The sequence below is a fragment of the Lactuca sativa genome, chromosome 2 (genome assembly GCF_002870075.4).
Source record: "Lactuca sativa cultivar Salinas chromosome 2, Lsat_Salinas_v11, whole genome shotgun sequence".
Lineage (NCBI taxonomy): Eukaryota > Viridiplantae > Streptophyta > Magnoliopsida > Asterales > Asteraceae > Lactuca > Lactuca sativa.
In genome coordinates, this window is record NC_056624.2 from 96,891,080 (window position 1) to 96,915,549 (window position 24,470).

The following is a 24,470-nucleotide window of genomic DNA, read 5'->3' on the forward strand; positions in this document are numbered from 1 at the left end:
TATCATATAACATTGTAAGGTATTTTGGGGATCTTTACCGTTCGGGCGCTGACTGATCGTACACACTGCTTCTTTCGTGCTTACCACAAAACCATTTACACAAGTTTATGCCTTTATTTAAAAAGTTCTCCTCAAATCCTCGGTTTGAGTTCAGTTACTCCCGAAGGTGCACCCGAATCCCTCAAACCAAGGCTCTGATACCAATTGTAACAACTCAAATTTTCAAACAAATTTTTCATTTTTTTTAAAATAAGGTATTTCCATTCAAAACAAGGCATAATTAATTTTAAGTATTATGTCAGATACAAATAGTCTAAATCCCAAGATCATAAAAACAATCTTCAGTGTGTATCGATCACGCCGGCGCCTTCCCACGGTCCTCGCTAGTACCTGAAACACATACATAACCACTATAAGCATAAATGCTTAGAGAGTCCCCCAATATACACTTACGCACATACGCCTTTCCAGGCCCTGACCTTCCGGTCCTCAATACAACGCCTTCCGGCCCATAACATGATCGCCTTCCGGCCCATAACATATTGCCTTCCGGCCCACATAACATACATAGCATACATATAACAAATAACTTACCACATATAGCATACATATCACATATCATATCTGACCTTCCGGTCACAAAGTCAAACCCTTCCGGGTAGAGTGCAGTGAGCAGACTCACCTCGTAAATGCTGAAAGCTAACAACTCCTGAAATCACTCGTGCACAATCCGACGAGCTACAACCTTCCTATAACATCACATATCTCTCATTAACACTTATATCTTCTAAGTATGACTATCCCTAAGAAGTCAGACTTAGGTCAACTCTGGTCAACGGTCAACGGTCAACTCGACCGGACTCGGCGAGTGCCATGGCGACTCGGCGAGTCTAGACGTTCTCCAACTCTCTGAGAGTCCCTACCTACTCGTCGAGTATCCTCCTTGACCCGACGAGTTACTCCTGGAAGAATCGCGGGGCCACCCCGACTCCACTCGCCGAGTCTGAAGAACAGCTCGACGAGTTTCAGTAAATCTCCAAGCTACTCGCCGAGTCTGTTCATCGGACTCGGCGAGTCCACGCCATGCAGTCGATCAAACTGCTTCCTGAGATAAGTCTCGTCCCGAAATACACAAGCATGGGACCTTCTGGACCTCTAAAGGTCCTAATACAAGATTATAGTCGTTGGGTAACAAGGCACTAATTCATCTAATCACCAAATGGGTTCCATAAACCCTAAATCCATGCACACATCAACATAACAGAAAGGAATCTGAAATATTACCTGGAATATGCCCTCTCTGTGACTCCAAACCGCAGAACTCGAATCCCTTGCTGTTCCTTTAGCCAAAACCCTTCTCCTCCTTGCACAACAATTTCTTCAAGCCCTAATATCCTCCAATCTTGCTCTAGATGCCCACAGCCGTTTAGGGTTCTTCTCAGTCGACTAAAGACGGACAATGACGGCCTATAAGTGCATTATATACGACCCAAACCTGAGCGGTTAGGGTTTTCGCTAAACAGCGTAGACTCGCCGAGTCCATATCGGACTCGTCGAGTCCAGTCGCGAACCCGCGACCAAGTCTGCGATCCTACTCGGCGAGTCTAGGCTCCAACTCGCCGAGTCCCCTCTTAACTCACCCCAAAAACATAATTTAACAATACCTGAGATTCTGGGCTGTTACACAGAAACTTAAAACCTTCAAGTTTGACCCATGGTCAAAATGGTCAAAATTCAACGTGTGGTGGCCTTTTGGCCACGTCACGGGTATGCCGGGACAAAACAGTCACGGTGCATAACGTCATCACGTCATGGGACCTCCTTGGTCACGTCATGGTTTCTAGAAGACTTATCATTTCTTCATTAAGAGCTTAATCCTTACATATTAAAGCCCATAATTTCATATCTGATTCTTCTTAATGACTTAATAAATAAAGTTTCACACTTTATCCATTAGGACATCACCACAATGCAAGATCTACAATCCCAGGGCCAATAAACTCTTTAAAGGTTAAATCTTTGAGCATGGGATCAAGAACACTCAATTTAGAACCTTTTTCAATCTTAAAAAAAGTCCAAAAACCATTATATTATCATATCAAACTATGAACTTCCTCAAACTCCAAGAGAATCCATGAAAGGGACCAAGACATCCAAAAAGTGCAATAACTTAAATCTAAGAGAACAAGGATCAAGGTGCAAGCTTTATACCTCAAAAGACTCGGAAATATGAATAAGATGAAGGATCTAAGCTATCTCTTTGCTTCCTTGCACCAAGATGGGGTTCCTTCTTCCACGAGCTTCACAAAATCAAGAATACAAGCTCAAGATCAAGCCACCAAGCTCATAACCATTGAAGGTAGGCTAGGGGTTTGAAATAAGGAGATGGAGGATGAAGGAAATGGCCTAAACCATTAAGGTCCTTAAATATGTGAGAAGCCTTACACTCTTGGGCTTGAGCTGCAACAAGTGCCATATTGTGGCCATCCTCTTTCCATGTAATGGAATTCAAGTCATACATATTTCTTCATTCATGAGTCATGGTCATTTCATGGTTACCATCCTACCACATCGTGTGACATCCCCAAAATCACGGCCAGAAAAGACCGGTTTGTTTATGCTTTGTTTAAAAATCAGAGTACTTCATTTCATAAAAATGTTGCGGAATTTGTTCCCAGAAAAACATGGTAAATACGTTATTAAAACATTTTCGATGAAACGTATTTATTTCATTTTAAAACGTTTGGGATGTCATCGTTAATATAGAAACATAAGCATAAACAGAACTTACAATTATTTTCACTAGTGATCTACATCTCTTTAAATCTCTCAGTGTGGTGTCACTTCATATCAACACCTGTGATATAAATAAACTGAGTGGGTCAGGTTGGGAAACCTGGTGAGTACATAGGGTATTCAACCGACAATAATATAATTATTATTTTTAAACATCAAACAATCAACCCAATTACCCATTCCCGTTATCCTCACATTACGTCCCTAAAACATCTAACACAAGGGACCTAGTCAAAGGACTATCATTGGGATGGAGTATACCTGGTGAGCACACAGTTCACACAGTTCGAATAAACACACAGTTCGGTTAAACACACAGTTCGAATAAACACCTACAGGTTGCGAGCCTGCTAGTGTTCCACTGGACTGTCTAGAATAGTCCGTGGTCGTCATCTATACTCCGCTAGATGACTAGATCATCAAGAACAGCTATAACGAGGCCTCTCATTATTTTATTTTGTCACACAGCAACTATTATATCTACCCGTGTTTTACCCAGCACATTATGTAGATATAAAATACATATACAGTTTGAATCACTGAAAACATGTATAAAACGTTCTTCCAATATAGATAGCAAGTATACAGATAATATACACACACAGCACGTAAAATACTTCATATCTATGTGTAAGCTGAAAGTAACTATGCACTCACCTGAGTAGGTGGTGACTCAGCACTCGGACAGCGCTTCGATACTCTCAAAACGATATTCCTTCGATAAAACCTAGTACCGATACCACTAGGGTTTAGTTTAACGATAACCGCGACAAATTAATTAGTCTGACTATTATTAAGCGTTAATAACGCTCAATATAACTCATAATAATAGCCCAAATAATTATTTTAAGGACCTAATAACATTCCTATAATTATTTGAAAGCTATATAAAAAATTGCGTAAGCGTAGCACACTTACAGCGAATTTTATCGAAAACCGGGACTTAATTGGAGCAGCGTTTCGAAACCGAAAAACTCCTTTTTCTCGGGACTCCGGGAGCCTCGGGGCTTCCCTAGGGTGCTAAGGGTTTAACTAGGGCTTAGGGGACTCCAAAAGCGTTAGAGAGAGAAAGTAGTTTAGAGAGAGAAGTGAAAATGTGTGAAAAATCCGGAAGAATTCGCATGGTATTTATAGGGACCGAAGCTCGGATTTACGCTGGGCGTACCGAGGGTACGCTGGGCGTACTCCTCGGATAAGATCACTAGCTCGGACCCAGCTGTCTCGCACCCATCGAATGGATCAGATCGGACCTACGCGGGGCGTAACCTCTTCGGACGCGGGGCGTACTGCAAGGCTTCGTGGCATGATCCGAAGCGAGATCTGAATCATCATCCGACGGCCCACAATGTGCCACGTCATCAATCCTCATCAGCCTTCGCAAATTCGATTATAAACTTTAAAAATTCGTAACTTTCGCGTACGAGCTCCGTTTTCGACGTTCTTTATATCCACGCGAAGGTGGGAACGTACTCTACAACTTTCGTTTAGACTTCGTTGGCTAATTTTGGCTTGATTTTAATTTTTATATTATCAACGGGCCGGGACACGATTGGTCCGTTAAATCCTCATAACTTCTTCATCCGACATCCGTTTTCACCCATATTTTTCTCGCTATGCTACTCTCAACGAGACCTTCGATTCTCGTTTAGGTCGTGTCAGCTAAAAACCGCTCGATCTAATATTCGAATTTCGGGCTGTACACTGCTAGTCCGAAACTTCGAAAAATCATAACTTCTTCAAACGAAGTCAGATTTGGGCGTTCTTTTTATCGATGTTCTTAGTTTAACATATTCTACGACTTCCGTTTAGATCGCTAAGGCTAAATCTCGCTCTATCGTAAATTTACTATTTACGCTTCCCGGTGCCGTGCCGGTTTTGCCGTAAAACTTCGACGGGCCATAACTTCTTCGTTATAACTCAGATTTCGGCATTCTTTATATGTACGGAAACCTCGTGACATATACTACAACTTGGTTAAGATTATTTATTATAAATAATCTTTTGTCGAAAAGGCGTTTTCGACTCCTATTGCCTCTATTTTGACTAGCCCGGATCTACGGGAGTTATACATCGTGACATAAGGCTTTTCCTCAAAATCATTACATTTGAAAGCCTTTAGTATTCAATTGATAAAATGGGAAAATGGGTGTTACATGGCGGCACTAGAGTTTTTGCAAACACTGACGCCTCGTCAAAGAATGAGAAAGACCAATGGCTGAAACCTTAAACAACATCGGATCTAAAATCCAGATTGATGAAGATGACAATGCATCATAGAGGTGGGTTTCGAGGGTTTGCAGATCTGAAAGGCATAGAGAGAAAGGTTAAAATATTTGAGAGAGAGAGAGGAATAGAGACGGACGGTGATCTAAGAACACCATCCTATTTCACCGGAGCTAAGGATTCCGATTGTGGCTTCCTATGCTAGAGGTAGAGATTTGTTCATATAAAATTTATCTTTATAATATTTCATATAACACATAACATCTTTGTACATAAGCACATATAGCATTTATTTATCTAAATACTTCATATCTATGTATAAGCTGAAATTAACTATGCACTCACTTACTAAAAGCGGATGCCTTAGAATTTAGGCAAAACATTACCTTAATACTTTTGCTTTTCCTCTAATGTGATCTAGGCATAAATATCACTAAGTCTTAATCTTATATTCCTGGTGACTATTGATAGTCTAAATTCCTCGCTAATCTCAATGTCTAAATCAAGATCTATCAAGTAATGAACAACCAGGTAGGATCATATCGGAGGTAGGGTCTGTTTGGTATACAGAGTATACTGTTTGGAAATCCCACTTTAAATGTTTCACTACATCCAACCTATACATCATCCCCGTAAGTATATCAATCAGTATAATGACTTGGAATTATTGATAAATCTCATTTATAGGTTAATAATAACGATTATGATTATAAATATAAGTTACGATGAAAGTGATATAATTGTTGCGTAACTTATAGAGATATCTGACAAAAGCACGAATAGTTTGTAGGTAGGACTTCGACTCGGTCACTTCTATCTCTTCGAATACTCAGGGATTCATTAAAAACTTCTAAAATCTAGGGGAAATCGGACCAAAGATTAGAGAGTTTGGATGAATGGTTCTGAAATTGAGTGAGGATGAATAAGGCTTGGCCTCCTATTTATAGCCAAATTTTTCCATGCACGTCGTGCTTCTGACTGTACGCTTCCCGCACTCTTGAGACGTTGTTCCTCTCCATTTGCTGCCACATGTCGCAATTATTGTGGTCCATGCCCTATTCCAAGATCTTTAATTATCGCTTAGATTGTTTCGGGTAATGATCTACCGATCTAAAATTTGATTTCTCTGCTAACACAGTTGCGCTGAAATTTAGAAAAATCATAATTTCCTCATATGAAGTCAGATTTGGACGTTATTTATATGTACGATCTCGGTTTTACATTTACTATGACTTTGATTTAGATTAATCATGCTAATAAGCAACCTATATGAGATTTCACTTTTTACGGTACGTAGAGTCGTGCTGGTTTAATTGCAAAACTTCAAAGAAGCATAATTTCTTCATACGAAATCGGGTTTCAAAGTTCTTTATATGTACGAAATTATTGTCACATATACTATAACTTCAGTTAATATTTTTATCCTAAATAATATCCTATCAAAAAGTCATTTTTGTCCTTTATTATATCTGATTGTCTAGCCCAAATCTGTGGGCGTTACATACGAGATAAAGTGGAAAGAGTTGATGCCAAAGTTGACGATGTTAATGCTCAGGTTGGAGCGCTTGATTCCAAAATGGATTTAGTTCTCAAATCCATTTCCAAGATCAAGGATGCTACTCCCTCACTACAAGACCGAGAACAATATTTAGACCAACTTAGCTCCTTACGATTTAAGCAGACTGTGGAAGAATCTGACCAAAGATATGCCAAAAATCTCCAAGATTATATTGAGACAATGGAAAAGATTCTCAAGGTCCCTGACGACATGGTTTCTGCTACTAATAAATTAATCAAGTAGACTCATGTTCGTCATGAGAAAAAAATTTAGAAATTAGAGAGGGAGATAAAAGCGAAAGACGGCATGAACCTCATCATGCAACAAGTTCTAATAAAAGTAATTTGATTCACACAACATTTTGTGGACATCCAAATTACAAATTCAATGAGGTTCTCCGTATTTTTTAAGATGTCCTGAAAGCTCAAGCTATGATGGCATATGCTTATATGACAATCCCACCAAGATTTTCAATGTGAGCTTTCAAAAGTTATTTGACAAGTTTGATGATCTGGATGGTAAGATGAAGCTTGCAACAAAATCAGGGCCTTTGGTTGCAAGAGGGGAGAATAATGGAAGTGGAAATTGGATTTTAAGCTCCAAGATGAAACCTCTAGAGGATGAAAAGAAGATAAAGAAATGGTTTAAGTACCAATCAATGATCAATAACAACCTGCAACCCCAAGCGAATAAGAACAACCTTCATTCAGAAAGATCATTTTCGAAGAAGAAAAAGTCAAATGGCTTACTTGTCCATCAACTCTTGCTAAATTTGTGAAGAAAAGTATAGAATCTGCTAAAATCAAAACCAATCTCAAGGTCGACACTTTCCGATCCACTCAACCTCTATCAAATCCTATCCCTGATACTCGGATTGAGCCAGTTGATGAAGGCTCACCAATGCTAACCAACAATGGAATCCTTGCCCCAAAATTAGTCTTACCAACTTCTGAAGTTTTTGTAACTCATGCAGACGACATCACATAAGAATCTATTCCATGAGCACCCATCAAAGACAAAGGCAAAGCCATCAAGCTTTAAGAAACCATTCTGATGGAACCTTTTGACAAGATGGATGATTGGTCTTAGAAACAGATAGATCAAGCAATTCAGGAAAGTCTTTGGTTCCAAGATATGAAATTTTTCCGAGTCAACTTAAGGGCATCTCTCTTTAATTCCCCATAAAACGTTTTTACGAGTTCTGTTTTGTTCCCTTTGCAATCTATGCTCTACCATCCTCGGATAAAGATCAAATTGACCTTCCTATCTCACCACATGGAAGATTATACAAGTCCAAACTGAAAAATATTGTTTGTAGACTTTCTACTCTTCAAACGTATTGACAGTGAAAAAAGTGTGGTAAAAGAGAAGGATTACCAAGATAAAGGGATGTGGGTTCAATATTTTGAAAAAATTTGGACTCGAATGCAAACTTCACTACTTCTACATCTATTGAAACTCAAAGAAGAAATTAAAGATTACAGATGTTGACTTTTCGACCATAAACCCCAACGATATTCTAGTTCTTGCATATCACTTTCAACAGAAGTGTAATATCCAATTTCTCTTTATAGCAAAAATTTAAAATTTTTGGTTTGGTCCCAATTACAACTGATAATAAAACATCATTTATTAACTTGTTCCTTGAAGGTCACATAAAACCCATTATTTTAGAGTAACTAGCGGAAGGCTTTAAAACAAAGCTTTTAAACCATTTTAAACATAATATGGACGATGCTACAGTCAACTCACGGTCTTCCCTTTATTCACCCCAGAGGGTCCTAAAAAATATTAATAAACAATGGGTAAGCAATAATGCTTGGTGAGCCTACACAATACTCATCCATTATATTGATCATATATCTCCAAATAACATATAAATTCACACAATCATGTAATAAACATATTCTTTTTTTTGGAATTACAGGGGCGTAATACACATATTCTAACACATATTATTGGTACCAATAATGTCACTTTCCCTTATAGGGTCACACATGACTCATTGATGAATTCCCTTTAGAGGGCCACTCATGATCATCATTAACCTTAACCATTCTCATTTTTGGGTCACTCATGATCAACATATAAATAAATAAATCTAACATAATAAGTGAGTTAGTGTAACTCACCTGATTAATCTTGATTTAGCTAAGTAGATTAATTTATGAACAAGCACATCAAGTGTGTATCAACTTGATTAATGAAATCCAAAAGATTGCGAGATTAGCCTCGCCGCTTAGACTTTTTCTAAGAAACAATCTTCCAATGCTCCAACTATTCAGCATTTCGCTTACGAAAATCGAGAACGAGCAATCAAATCACGATGACTGAGATCTCTAGTCACAGAGATTTGAGAATGAAGGTGTGAGGAAATGAAAAGACTTGAGCCCTTATTTATAGTTTTAGGATTTCTTAGCCACTAAGTTTTCTTAACTAATAAGTATTATTTGTCATTAATTTTATGTAGCCATTAAGTTTTCTTACCTATTAAGCTTACTTAGCCACTAAGTTTTTCTTAGCCATCAAGTTTTCTTACCCATTAAGTTTACTTAGCCACTAAGTTTTTCTTAGACATTAATTTTAATTAGTAATTAAGTTTTCTTAGTCATTAAGTTTTATATTTTCACTTTAATTTTATAAAAGAAAAAGTGTATACTTTATTATCCTAAAAAGTGAAATGGGGTGTTACAAGAAGAGATAATCCGATCTTACCATTGGTGCATATGAATTTGCACTTATGTTCCTTCGAGATTGTCTGACAGAATTTACTAGAATGGATGTTAAGCTTGCTCCTCTTTTCAAGACTGATAATTTTCTTCCTCCTCGAAATGACGAATTAGATAAGATCAAATTTCTCGATGTTGGTTCTATAGGAGATCTAGAGCTTGGATACATTTACAAGATACATGACTTGAATAAGAAGAAATTTTATCGAGTACGACAAAAGCACTTGACTAGCACCTATGTTCTCAAGAGTTTCGTTTCAAGAACAACTAAGTACCAAGATCCTAAAGAGATTAAGAAGAAGTTCATAGAACAAGTGAGTTGGTGGTTGGAAGTCAGAGAATGGATGCACAAGGCATACTTTTTCGCCTTTGATTATGCAACATAAGTAGTGTTGGGATAGCCAAATATCACTTAGGGGAGATTGTTAGTGCAAAAACGTCACCCTTTAAGCTATCTGAAGTTGTTGAGTTTTCGAAATACCTTATCCGTCCGAAGTAATGATGTTCCAAAGAGTGAAGATTCTGAAGTAGAGAGAATGACTGAAAACTAAAGATTTGTATTGTTTTGTCCTATTGTATTTGTCTTATATATTATTTGTAGGAGACAAGATCAGCTACAATGCTTTGTCAGGTAGTTGATCTACAGTCCACATTTTGTACCCATGTCTCATTTTCTTATTGGCTCCTCACTAGTATATATAGGAGCATTATCCTTGTAATCAAACAACTCTTTTAAACACAATTATCAATCAATAATCACAATTCATTCTCTCATATTATTCTGTTTGCTTATTCTCTCATTTTTCTTCATGTTCTTCATTTTATATTACTTTTCTTCGTTGAATACTTGGTTATTTATTATTCGGGCTTGAATGGTTTTATCCACACTTGACTGGAACACATTATCAACCTCCATTGTTGTTTATTCAAGGTTTAAGTAATCAAGCCCTGTCCCAAGATATCTTCAGATATTCCTGTGTCTCGCAAAACACAAAAGGTATAAACGTGTGTTGATTTTCCATGCATGCTTTTTCATGTTTTGCCACTTTGCATGAGGTAGCTTTTAAAGCATCCTGCCCCAAAGTAAAAACCCCATTCCACAAGCCTATGAGAGGGGAAACTCATGTTAGATCCACACATACGTGCTTCCCTCCTTTCCATCCAAAAACTAAAATGTCAGCTGGTCCAAGTGTACATCTTCCTTTCATTAGGTCGGTCAAAACATTTACAGGTACCTCATTCTTGGCAGAAACCCCCCCCACACACCTAATATATCGAAAATGACATCCCTAACTAGATTGTGTCAGTATTTGAAAGCTAAGAGCTCTCTACAATGAACTGCATGCTCCCCAAAAGAGTCCAAACACGCCTTGTGACAAACAAGGCATGTCATGTGAACTAGAAATAACGGGATCAGAAGGCCATATTTGAATATAACACGATATTTCACTAGCAAAATACAACAATTGACTAGAAAATTGCATCTAGAAAATATACCCTTCGACTGTTATAAATCCATCAACCCGAATCTATGATATTTGATCTAGGCATTATCTCTGGTTAGCCTTAGAATACTAGTAAGATCTTGATCCCATACTACTTTCACATTTTGATATCGATCTTACTAAGATCAAACTGGGTCTAAGATGACCACTTGCATTTTTATATCGATCTTACTCCGATCTGGTTAATCGATGTTTTTGAATGATAAAGAGAAACATAAGGCAAAAGATACCTTGTTATGTTTCTTTTTCCAACAAGAATGATGGTAAAGGGGCAACAACTGCTTGTGGCGGTGGTGGTGAAGACTTCGTTAATATACTCCTTTTGTTGTTGATTGCATTTCCTCTTCCTTAGAAGGTGTTAAAACCATTCATCCCAAAGCAAATATAAAACATGCAACAAACTAACCAGACACAAGAAAGAAAAAGGGAGAAGAGATAGAGACTTGGAGTTCTTGAGCGCAGATAACAACTAATGCATCTGATAAATTTTCACCTTTTGATTATCCCTTTTCATGGTAAATTTAGGGATGGATTCTAATCAAATATAAAGAACAAATTTTCACCCTCACTAATCTTTCATTGCACTCAAAATTCAGACTTCGAGGCTTCCAATTGCTACTCAAAATGTGTTTAATACCAGTTGGGCTTGTGATTATTGTTTATGGTTTCCAAATGATGGGTTTCAATAAACCCTCCTACAAGTTGAAATCAAACGCCAATTTTTCTGCCCACCAAGTGTTTGATAAAATGCCAAAGTGAAATTTTCAATGCTACAACCATATTTTTAACCCCATGCAAGTTGTTTTTTAGGTCTCGTGCTAAACAATGCTTTTAATTGTGCAAAGTTCTTTAAGGATATTTTCCCCTCGGATTTGGAATCGAGATTGATAACGAACACATTGCCATTGCTTTCAAGGAAATGTAGTGTTTCTACTCGGTGATTTCTTCATTTGGTGCACACCAACTTTTTGTTGGGGTTTTACCATTTTAGGGTATCGAATTCTATTTTAGGGCTTCAAATCGAGGCTTAATTTGATTGTTTTTCTTTTTTCATGGCATCTTCTTCTACTTCTTCGATCGGAACTTGACCATGTCCTTTTCGATGATTTCATTGTTACCAGAATGGTCAAACAGGGTCTAAGGGGATTTATTTTATGATCTCTCATCTTAAGAGGTTACACCTTGCTTCTAATGAACGTAAAAATGTGTTATGGGAGGCTATTTCTAGGAAACATGAATTGTTTATGGATGTGGAAGAAACAATGAAGGTGTTTAGTCGATGGATATATGCAAAATGTATGAGTATATATGCAGCGAGTCGTTCTAACCACCACCCTGACGGTCTTGTATGTTTTGCTAGTAGGGTCGATGACATGAGTGAACTCATTATTGACATTTTAAAACTAACTTCCATGATGCATGAGACCGTTGTATATGAATGGTTGGTTTTAGATGTTGGGTTGCATAATCATGTTTTCAAGCAACCTATCACGACTGTCAAAAATATCTCTCATAGGTGTCGTATGGATTTCTATCAGGTGTTGAAAACAACTCTTAACAAGGTGGTCGCTCACCCTGGGTCTGTTGAATCTTGGGTTAGGCTGTTGCTTCTTCCCCGCTGCACTTTACATGTGTTTAGGCCCAAGAATACACAGGAAAGTAGGTATGGGAATAAGAAATCTTTACAAAACCGTTGTATATCGAACTATTTAGCTATATGGGGGAAAGAGGACGATATTTTCATGTTAGTTGAAAATCTATTCAACAACAATGGTTTGGGGTCATTGGGCCAATGAGAAGATCTTTACAAAATCATTGTATATTGAACTATTTAGCTATATGGGGGAAAGAGGACGATATTCTCATGTTAGTTGAAAATCTATTTGACAACAATGGTTTGGGATCATCGGGTCAATGAGGAGATCACTTTCAGGAGGAGAGAACAAGGGGCAACACCAACGCTAGGCAATGTCTCCATAAGGTTGCTAATGGACATTTCATAACAATAGTGAAGGTGTTATCCTCCTTGGGTGTTCTCCATATGGTAGTGATACCACCAAAGCTTTGGAGGCTAAGCATCTATACAAGCCACCCCCATCCATGTCGAGCACCAGATTTTTGAGTCTCCCTAGTAGTGGAGATTGACAATGTCTTTGGTTGCATTTAATCATTTCCTAAAGGAACTTCGTATGGGAGAGATAGTTTGAGAGCTCGACACATTTTGGATGCTCTACATGGGGAGGGGTTAGCTATAGCTACAAATCTTTTACGTGTCATCACCACATTGGTTAATTTGTGGCTATAGGGAAGATGTCGATTGTGGCTAGCATAATCTGTATCATTTGCTCCTCTTACTCCGCTCCTAGAATCTGACAATGGAATCTGTCATATTGTTGTGGGCTTTTAGTCTATCTTTGTGATACGATTTCAGACTTTGACTTCAACGACTTCACTAATAAAGACACCGCCCCTCCTAAAGCCTAACATGTATTGACGAATGCCTTTTTTAATAAAAGGGTAAATTACACCAATCGTCCCTCGTGCATATGCCAAAAAGCGTGTTTAGTCCCTATTTTGAAAAATTAACTCGGACCGTCCCTGAGTTTGTTTTTTCTTGCACGCTTAGTCCCTATGGACATGAAATGACTATTTTACCCTTATTAATTTCTTTTTTTCATTTTCTTTCATTTCTTTATCAATTTAAATTATAAAAAAATACATAAAAAAAATACATAAAACAAATATCCCCATAAGCATCGCAGGAAATCGCCAACACCCACTTTCTATCACCCTTAAATCATAGTACACCCTTTCCCTTCTCCCCCGTTCTCACCTCCTTTGTAAACCTACATCGAATCAAATTACAATCACCACCTGCTACCACCTTCTATTACCCTCTCCATCTCGGATGACATCGTCCGGGTGACGATGGAGGCCCGGATCGATCTAAACTTCTGTTGAAAATCGATCAAAACATATGTTAGAAATCATCGATCTCAATACCCTATCTGATGGAGATCGATGGCGGCGTACAAATGAAGAAGGAGATCGACAACCTCAATCGGTTTGAAACCCTAATCGATAGCGATGATCGTGTTCGTCAAACCTTATGTTCTTGGAGGTGAAGGAGGTCGGAGACGGATCTACACTCCAACAACCACCCAAAACCCTAGTCGTCGTAGGCTTTCCTCTTCAATTCCTCATCGGCGCTCCTCCTCATTCTTCTTTCTCTGGCAAACAAACCAATCCTTCTTCTTTCTCCTGCTCACTCTTTTCCGATCATCGTTAACTCACCAACGATATACACTTCGACACCTACCCAAAACCATCAACGTGTTGTAGGTCTCCTTTTTCCCTTTCATCGAGTCTGTGTATTTTGTGTTTTTATTTTCTCGAACAGTAACGTAGTGAAATGGTGGGGAAGGTTCGTCGGAGGGTGGTCGGTGACTGTATATATGTGTGTGTTTGTATGTTTCTCTTCGATCGGTAACAGTGAAATGTAAACGAGTTGGGGAAAGTGAAGGGGATAGGGGCATTTATTATTATTTTTTAATTGAAAATGATAATATAGATAATAAATTAATTGAAAAATAAAAACACAAGGGTATAATGGTCATTTAAATTTTGGCAAGGACTAAGTTCACAATAAAATTGTTTTTCAGGGATGAAACGTGCAACGTTAAATCAAACCAGGGACGGTCCGAGTTAATTTTTAAAAATAGGGACTAAACACGCTTTTTGATATATGCACGAGGGACGATTGGTGTAATTTACCCTTAATACAAATTATCCCAAGACATGAAAATTCACTTCCGTACGTCATTATGTTTTTTAAGTGTGTAAAAAGCTTGGCCAACATACGAATCGTGCTATCTCATAGTCATGAAAATATATTAATTTTTTTATCCTGCTATGTGAAAATATATTAATTTTTTTATTTAGAAATTAGAAAGCTTTGCGTTTTTGTTATTGTATAATCCATCCTCGCTTTCAAACCCTCCCTCTTTCGTGATCACGGTAGTTGCCGCTTCGATTCTTTCAGTTACTGGTTGATTTTTCTGTTATAAATCGAGTCGGTTGTACCCAAACCAATTACTAGTTCTTCCGTGATCTTAGAGCATGCATCGGCGTGACTTTTCGTTCTTACAGTTGGTTAAACAAGAAATTTTTCTGTAACCGTTCATGATTGGAATGAAAATGGAGCTATTACATGGGAGCTTGATCCCTCAGTTCAAAGCTCGACAACCAATTTTGATCTTCTCCAAGCGCACTAAGAAACAAGATTCTCTTCTTGTCGTAAACCTCTTTAGGTATTTGTGCATCCATTTTTGATCTTAATTTGGGATGAATTTTTCTTTGCATATTCATTTCTTTTCTTGACTCTTTGATTTCGCCTCATTTCAAAATATTAATCGACTGATATCAATTTAATCACAGAAAGTCGAGTTATCCTTACATAAACAGTGTTGTTTCGTAATGCAACATCATTTTCCAATGATTTTTAAGATCCGGAATAACTGAAATTGATCAAATGAAGTATATAGCTATAAATGTTATTCGTCCTATCTATCAAATCGACCTTCCAAAGTAATACAAAGAGAACCCTGTTGGATTTTTGGTATAACTAAAGGACACCATATGAATAATCTAACCAATTCTTCTGTTTCTTATGTCTAAATCCATGATTTACCAAGATTCTTTTTGTTTATAACCTATATCTGATCCATCGTTTTGTCTTTCAGGGAGAATTTCCCAATTTCATACACCCGTTGTAGAACCCTTGAGAGCCATTGGGATAATACTCAAAGCATTAGACACCCAGCTGTTTCCAGTAATGATGACTCAAAGGTTCCTGAGTTGATTTTCACCCGACTTCAACTCAGTGATGAGGAATATCTTGGCATGCAAAGGCGTAGCTTTGGTCATTACATTGCTCGTGAAGCAGTATTGAATGAAGAATATTGGGTTTGTTTTCCTTTTCTTATAGTCATTTCTCATTACATTACATGCTCTCTTTATTTGAGTTAATTTTATGAAACTGCTTTTTTACGTATCAGATGGCAGCATGGCTGCGTGCAGAAGCTCAATGGGAAGCCTCATCCAACAAGAAGTCAGTGAAAATTAGCATTTTATCTTTTTCTTTTCCTACCTTTCTAAATGCTTATGTGATAGATCTTGACATGTCCAATTTGCAGCTTCAGACACGCTCAAAATTTTAAAATGAAGTATTCTGATCAGGTAACAACCTCAGACAATGATTCTTTGATAGCATAGCAAGTAATGATTGATTATGAAGAATACGAAGTGCATAAGTTGCATGATCAAAGCTGACCAATTGAGTTAATTCAAGTCCGAATGCTTAATAAATTATTTGGTCTTTAAAGTTACATATGAGATGCTTCTTTTGTTTAAATCATTAATGGTTTCTTTCTCTTTGTGCAGGAGTACAAAGCTTTGAAGAAAAGATGTTGGGGACAGGATGGGAACTTGTTGCAGTGCTTCTGTCTTGTTGCTGTAAGTCTTGTTGAAGAAAATCTATATACATTATTACATTTTTATGTTGGTGTGTGTGTGTGTGTGATTTGAGTACAAAAAATCAACCTGTTATATACATATATGATACATCTAGTAGAAGTCATGTAGACTTTTGACATTTCAGGTTAAAAAGGAAGTGAAAAATGTGAAAAGAACTGTGTTGAACAGTATTGTTGGAACTATGGACTTGAGCATCCGACAATATTTGCAAGGAGAGACATATCCTGGGGTATATTAATCCATCCATCTTATAGTAAATTACATTATTGTCCCTGTACGTACTTTCACTTTCATTAATTTGTTTATTATAGCCTTCTACTTCCATTTCTTCCAGTTACATGCTTACAACATTTTACTTGAAAAAATCTACCAAATTATAGCAAGTACAAAGGCGATTTTTACTGTTATTATTGGGTGATTTAAAAAAAAAAAAAGTATAGTGTCCTAATAAGAAAAAAGTTGAAAGTACAATGCTAGCTATAGTTTTAGATTTTTGAAAATACAATGGCCAATAAGAATGAAATAAAGTGAATGAAAATTGGTTGCATTTAAGTGGTTTTAATGTTGCATATTTTGGTCCTGGAATGAAAGTTCATTACATGATAACTAAAGCATTTATTTAGTAATTAAAGTATGAGAAAATTGATGTTATGATTATTTATGATAATAGGAGGTAAAGAAGCAATCAGGTGTGTTGGCATGTAAACAACCTGATGATGCACACAAGTATGCCTACATCTCAAATGTTGTTGTGGCATTATACGCCAGGCGTCGTGGAATTGCATTAAACATGTTACACCTCGCCATTCATATGGCAACATCTCTAGGTCTAATTTTTTTATTTTTTTTTAAATAAAATTCCTACATCATCTTTTATTTTATTTTGTTAACTGCCCTTGAATCAAATTTCATTATAATAGGTATGAAGAAACTATTCGTTCATGTAACCACAGGCAACAAACCTGCCCAAGAACTCTACAAAAAAGCGGGCTTCAAGGTTTGTACTTTATACTCATGTGGTATATATATATATATATATATATATATATATATATATATATATATATATATATATATATATATATATATATATATATATATATATATATATATATATATATGTAATGTATTAAGAGTTTCTTGAAAATTTTGATGTTACAAGGTTTGGATTTATTATTGTCTGATTGAAGTTGGGATATGTTTTGCAGTTTGCCACAAATGATGCATCAAATGAGGGGCAGCTACTAATGTGGATGGAACTGAATTGACTTTTGGGAGTTACTCACATTCTTTACTTGTATATATAGCTAGGAGTTGGATTTGTTCTACATTCTAGATTCACTTGTGAATGATGTGACTATACCATGCATACATACATACATACACACATACACACATGTAAATAGTTTTTCTACTTGGTGTTACAATAAGCATTTGAGATGTCATAAATCTTTCCTTGATTTGTTCCATCTATCTCTCAAAATAGAGAACAGAAAAATCCACCAAAAGAAGGAAGATGTTGATAATTGAACTAAGAAATACTTGCCTTGTTACTTTTTGACTTCATAAATACAGTTAAGTCTTGATAGGTTAGTATCTTCACTGAACAAGGGGTCGTTTACTCATATTCAGACACTTATATTTAAATGGTACATTCGAAACAATCATTTAATCTATATGTGAATGTTTTCTGACTTAAGTTAGAAAGAAACTTGATGGAGAAAATTAGAAAAGTTGGGGTCTTTTGTTCTTCCTTTCTGTTTCTCTAACATTTCAATCATTTTCTCAAATATTTAATAAACACCATTTATAAAACTAACACTTTATCCACATAACATTTAATGGAATAAAAACATGACCCAAGTACACTCCCCACACACTTGTGCATGAATCCTACCAACAAAAGGAAGAAGTAAACATGACAATGCTCAATGTAGTACAATTTATGTTCATGTGTCCTAAAAAAAATCAACTCTGAAGGAGTAATGTTGATTTTCAACTTCTTAAGGGGAAAAAAAGAATTAAAAATAGAGATTTTACAACTTGTGTTTTTAACTATTTATGAAACAAACAATTGGCAACATGTCTATCTACACGCAAAACTTGTGCAATAATACAAGCTAATGACACAACATAACATGGAGAATAAAATGCCCAAATTTTTTTACTTGGGTTCTTGCATATCCTCTTCTGTTTTCCAAACAACATCATCCAGGCTACTTGAAAGTCTTTTGTAAAACTGCAACAAAAATAAACAAAACATGAGCAAAAGATTCTTTTCCTTGAACACACTATATATATATATACCTTTCTTTTTTTTACTTGATCTGCTTTTATGAGTTAAGCACTTAACCTCGACAACTATACATGACTGTTTTCTTTTTTTACTAATCCAGACATAATGACTTATTGGGTTAAGCCAAAAAAAAAAAAAAAGACACTAACCCTTTTACCAATTTGCCCTTGTTTTTTCCTCCAAACAGGATTCCTCTCAACTTAAAATTGTTGAACATTGCCAAAATTAATGAATAATGTGAAATTCTTTTTAGAATGTATGGATAAAATGGTGATTCAGATAGATGGTTTATTCAGTCTAGAAAAGAAAGCATACCTTATGAAATTCCAAAGTGTCTCCTTTGGCTTTTCGTACCTCAACCATGTGAAGTGATGGTGCTACTTGAAATACCTAATAAAAAATTAACAAATATTTTGTCAAAATCATTCATAACTACTTGATTACGCATATCATGACAATCATGATACCTCTGTAGCAACATTAAGGTTTCCCTTTCTCCCAGCTTTGATGTTTTCAAGCCTTAACTGAGGTAAGAACAAAAAAAAAGAGAATGATTACTCTTATTTACTCATCTGCAAACCTAGCTTTTAGGATTAAGAAGTGTGATTTGATAAATTATGTTGAGAGTGAAATTGTAAAAGGATATAGCTTAATTAGATTCAAAAAGAAACATTGCTTCTTTTGACCTTATAGTTTTTCTTGTGCACATCAAAACCAAGAGGTCTTGCAGCTTCTTCTATTTTACTAATTATCTCATTTGCAGGGCATCTTGATGTGAATCTTGTCTCCCTTTTGAATCCCTGCCCAAAAAACAACCCTAGTAAGTTCAGTGATACAATAAAAGATATATTCAGACATATAAATCATTAAAAGCCTACAAAAAAATCGAGTATTAACCTGATCCGTGTCAAAAAGGTTCCCGAGGTTGAGCCCTTTAGACATAGAAATCAACTCAAAAGCATTCATGGCAGCTGGAGATTCTTCTTTCTTTTCTGTTACATGATACTCCTGTTGTAAAAACAAAAACAAAAACAAAATATATCAACTCCCACACAAACTCACTCAATTAATGTGATAACCACATGTTCAAAAATAAACCGACTTCAGAATCTTGAAAAGCAGCTTCCACATCATCAAAGTTTGTCTCTTCTTTCTCTATGAATTCAGGTTGTTTATAACCTTTTTTAAACCACTCATCATTTAAAACCTCAGGCACTGTTATTCGCTGCCAAAGAAAATAAAAGTATGATGATACTAATAAAATGCTCCAAGAGATTTGTTATTTTACATTTTATTTAAATATGAAAATTAGTACAAATAAATACAAACTCATACAGTCATGGGGTTGGGATCCAATATGCGAGTGATCAACTTTATGGCACTAAAGGAGACCCATGGAGGACAAGTGAACTCTGCAGCCCCAATCTAGAAACACACACACACACACACACAAACTAATTAATTACAATATCATCACAGAAAGGAAATCATGCTTTTTTTAATATGAATGAATATATAATGCTCACTTTTTTATATAGGTTCATAAGATTAGAATCATCAAATGGCAAGTAACCTGCAAGCAAGACAAAGAGTATGACTCCACACGACCATAAATCTGCAGTCGCCCCATCATACCCTCTATCATTCAAGACCTAAAAATAAAGGATAATATATCAGTAATGCACAAGCTTAAGGGAAAGAAACAGGGTTTAAATTGTAAAATTAACACCTCAGGTGCCACATAATTTGGAGTTCCACATGTTGTGTGAAGTAAACCATCATCCTGTTAAATAAACCTTTAAAATTTTAGGACAAACCTTACATGGATTATAAATTCAAATGAACAATTACAAGTTTTAATCTCTCATATTTACCCGAACTTGTCGAGAAAGGGCACTCAATCCAAAATCTGAAACTTTCAGGTTTCCGGAAGCATCTAGAAGCAAATTTTCAGGCTGCAGGAAAATCAATGTTAGAAAGAATGAGAATATAAATACAAAAGGATATCAATAAGGTGAAATGGAATTTTATAAAAGATGCAACTAAACTTTGTCTACCTTTAGATCTCTATGATAAACACCCCTACTATGGCAATAGTCAACAGCATTGATTAGCTGTTGAAAATATTTTCTGGCTTCATCTTCATGCATCCTTCCATGGTTCACCTTCATAATTAAACTTTAACATTAAGCTATATTCTTTCTACCCCCATCAATTTGGGGGACTATTTCATGCAGTTTGAACATGAACAATGTCAAATAATCTGGAAAAAAAAAAAAAAAAAAAAAAAAAAAAGATACATTTATAAAGATTAGTGAATTACAATTTTATCAAAAAGCTCCCCTCCTGTGACAAACTCCAATACGATAAATATCTTGGTCTTGCTCCCCATAACCTGAAGGAACAAAAAACTGTTAAGCCTTAATCTCTGTGTGTTTGTGTGTGTGTGTGTGTGTGTGTGTGTGAGAGAGAGAGAGAGAGAGAGAGAGAGAGAGAGAGAGACCTCGTATAAGCGGACGACATTTGGATGCTTTATCAACTTCATAGTAGCTATTTCCATTTTTATCTGCATCACCAAGATAATACATAAGAAAGGAAGTAAAAGAATCAAATTTGATTTATAAGTATTAATATTTTTATGAGTCTTTCTTTTTGACTTAAAAATAGAAAATGTTAGGGAAATGAAGTAACCTGTTCAGCCATTTTGTGTTTAACAACTTTTTCTTTGTCAAGGATCTTGATTGCCACAGGGTCCCCAGTCTCAGAATTCCTAGCAAACTTCACTTTTGCAAAAGTTCCCTCGCCAATTGTTCTTCCCACTTCATATTTACCCACTCTACGCTTGATTTTGGGAGGATTCATTCTTTCTTATCTGAAAACAAAACATTATTCTTGTATCAGGATTTCATATAACACTCAAACATGCAAGAAACTGGTAAATCACTTATAAAACCTGCTATAAACCATGCCAAGTCACATTCATGATTTGTACTCAATATACTCTATCCTTCAATATTGCAGAAGTTCAATTTTTTAAACAAAAGTTGGCGATATTTAAGAGTTAAAACGCAATTCGTGATTAATTAAAAGACGGGCTAAATGCAAGATAAATCCCTCTGTTATTAGTTCATAGTTTCATGTCAGAAACCAGTCACCTCGACTTTTAATTTGAACCAAAAAATGAAATTGAGTAGATCCAGTGCCCCACCTTATGCGAGTAAAGAACAGTTACCTAAAAGCAACTAAATTAAAACCCCAGTTCATATGGTAAGCAAACAACAAATACATACGTAGATAAACTGAAAGAGGGAGAAATGGATCAGAGTATACCCTGGATTCAGAGGAATTGAGATGGAGCAGAGCAGTAGAAAAAAGTTTGAATGATGGATTGATGGTAGACAAGAGACGAAGGTTGGGAAGTATGATTTGTTAGGTAAGAAGATAATCGAAGATGCAGCGTTTGATGTCGTTGTTTATCTCTAAAAGGAAAATGATGAAGAATTGGTGAAGCAAATCGAGCATATTTGTGGAGGGATCCATGTGGGTCATGATCTTCAGAGACAAGAGTCACCATGCCGTCCAACACCATCCACATATGCGCTGACACCCGCCACATCGGGTCCCATGTGTGGTTGTATGTATGTGGATCTGTTTCAGCTTTAAATAATACATTTGATTACTCTCTCTCTCTCTCTCTCTCTCTGTTTCAGCTTTAAATAATACATTTGATTCTCTCTCTCTCTCATACAGAATATATATATAGAATATTCCTTCGCTTACAGTTCACTTACGTGAATAAATATCGATAAGATGGGCTACCATTTAGTAATAAAGGGGTCTTTAGCGGTTACATCTAAGTTGTTTTAATATAAATTGTTAGAATGGATTGTAGAATGAATAATCTACATAAATAAACAACATATGAAAAAAAAAAAAAAAACTAAAGACTAAAAATAAAAACCATAGCAACAGAGTAACATACAATGAAACAAAATTAAGTTAAAAACGAAAAGTGAAACATAATGATTAATAGACAAAATTGCACAATTGGTCATCGTGGTTTGCTCAAAATTGTCATTTTGGTCTAAAAAGGTTTGGACTAACATCAGAGGTCCAAAGTTTTTATTTTATTGCTTGTTTGGTCCAATCTGTTTTGATTTTTTTCAAAATGATGGATTTACCCATATTAATATGATTTTCTTTTTTTTCTTATTTGTTTCTCTAATTTTATATTAAAAAAATAAAAAATAAAAATAAATCACTCTCTCTCTTATTTGTTTTTATTTTTCTGATTTTAGATATAAAAAAGTAAAAAATAAAAATAAAATATCTCCTCTCTCTCTCTCTCTCTCTCTCTCTCTCTCTCTCTCTCTCTCTCTCTCTTAAAGACCATCGCTCGTCGCTGGAAATCGTTGAAGAACCCTAAGGTTTTCCAAATCATTGAAATTGGAGTTTAAATTCCAATCGAGCATGCTCCCTTTGAGATTAATCGCTTCCGTCTTCTTCACACCCCAAATTTCATCGGGAATTTCACAACTTAAATTATTGAACGAGAGATCAATCTTAGTTTCTCAATTTAATTCTTGTACTTATCATCCTCTTCACCTTCAATCTCTTCATCTTCTTCCCTATTTTTTATTGTTTCATCTTTCAAGTCCTGATTTGGGCTTGAGTCCCCAATCCGATAGCAATCGCTTCAACCCTAATTGACGTGAATCATTCTTGTGGATATCAGGAGGAATAATGTTGGATTTTGAGAAAATTTGTGGCTTAACGAAGTAATTTGCTCTCTTGAGCCGGATGTATGATGCTTTCCGTGTGCTCACAGCTAAGTGACCGATATTCGATCTCGTTAGTCAAAGCGATGAAGATCTGAAATTCGTGATCACAATCTCTAAGCTTATAGCATCTTCTTTCAAAGTTACAATGTGTTTGATTTCAATTTTTTCTTCTGTATTGCTACTAATCAGTTCTGCCTAAGAACATTAGGGCAATTTCAATTCATTCATACAAAGGAATGGAAAATAGATATCGTGAATTGAGTATTCACCTGAATTGTCTGGACTTCCTCCAACATTGCAAAGATTCCAGATAGTGGGAGACCATGAAATCCCTTCATTTTGCTTATCGTGAACTTTCTCCGAGGTTTATGAAAGAACTGCCATGGCCGCTAAATTCTGTTTCGAGGTAATCGACATTGATAGGTGGGCATGGAATCGAAGCGGCTCTTGGCAACTAGAAATTTCTGGTGGAGGCGTTCAAGTTATGGTGAGGTGGAATGAGATTAAAGGTGATTTTGGTGATGAGTTTTTTTGAAGGTTGAAGATGGATGATGTTGGATGAGAAGATGTACGAGAGAGAGAGAGAGAGACAGAGAGACAGAGAGAGAAGAGAGAGAGATTTTATTTTTATTTTTATTTTTTTAAATATAAAATCAGAAAAACAAATAAGAAAAAAAGAAAATCATATTAACAGGAGCAAATCCGTCATTTTAAAAAAAATCAAAGCAGATTGGACCAAACAAACAACAAAATGAAAACTTTGGACCTCTAGTGCCAGCCCAAACATTTTTGGACCAAAGTGGCAATTTTGAGCAAACCACAAAGACCATTTGTGCAGTTTTGTCTGATTAATACATGTAAAGTTAAGTAGGAATATCATCATCAGTACACTCCTCACACAATCATGGAAGTCGACGTTTTGTTTGTGTTATTGAGGATCCGAGTCACAATTCTTTGATAAATCAACTTCTATATCAACAGAAGCCGCCTAATTGTAAGAATACAAACACAACAATAACAATCATGAAAAATAAATATAATATAAGA

General features: G+C 36.0%; 2 protein-coding genes across 8 annotated transcripts; one reads left to right on the top strand and one right to left on the bottom strand.

Annotated features, from left to right (window-relative positions):
* The first annotated feature begins 14,753 nt into the window (after positions 1 to 14,753).
* LOC111899989 (uncharacterized) lies at positions 14,754 to 17,795 on the top strand. Its single transcript, XM_023895872.3, has 9 exons — positions 14,754 to 15,121; positions 15,554 to 15,776; positions 15,869 to 15,921; positions 16,007 to 16,049; positions 16,254 to 16,325; positions 16,471 to 16,575; positions 17,017 to 17,173; positions 17,267 to 17,343; positions 17,555 to 17,795. The coding sequence occupies exons 1-9, from the start codon at positions 14,994 to 14,996 to the stop codon at positions 17,612 to 17,614; spliced, it is 918 nt and encodes a 305-aa protein (XP_023751640.1). The 5' UTR covers positions 14,754 to 14,993; the 3' UTR covers positions 17,615 to 17,795.
* A 526-nt stretch (positions 17,796 to 18,321) lies between these two features.
* LOC111899988 (CBL-interacting serine/threonine-protein kinase 3) lies at positions 18,322 to 23,947 on the bottom strand. Of its 7 annotated transcripts, none has more exons than XM_052768381.1 (16): positions 21,973 to 22,277; positions 21,851 to 21,874; positions 21,334 to 21,514; positions 21,146 to 21,208; positions 20,966 to 21,037; positions 20,700 to 20,807; positions 20,517 to 20,597; positions 20,372 to 20,425; positions 20,169 to 20,294; positions 19,978 to 20,067; positions 19,745 to 19,867; positions 19,540 to 19,650; positions 19,329 to 19,442; positions 19,110 to 19,166; positions 18,958 to 19,032; positions 18,322 to 18,585 (listed from the first exon to the last, which is right to left on the bottom strand). In XM_052768381.1, the coding sequence occupies exons 3-16, from the start codon at positions 21,502 to 21,504 to the stop codon at positions 18,511 to 18,513; spliced, it is 1,320 nt and encodes a 439-aa protein (XP_052624341.1). In that variant the 5' UTR covers positions 21,505 to 21,514; positions 21,851 to 21,874; positions 21,973 to 22,277; the 3' UTR covers positions 18,322 to 18,510. The 7 variants fall into 7 exon arrangements, with proteins under 7 accessions (XP_052624341.1, XP_052624338.1, XP_052624340.1 ...); XM_052768378.1 differs by having other exon boundaries at positions 21,798 to 21,874; positions 21,973 to 22,276; XM_052768380.1 differs by having other exon boundaries at positions 21,798 to 21,884; positions 21,973 to 22,276.
* Positions 23,948 to 24,470: the final 523 nt, after the last annotated feature.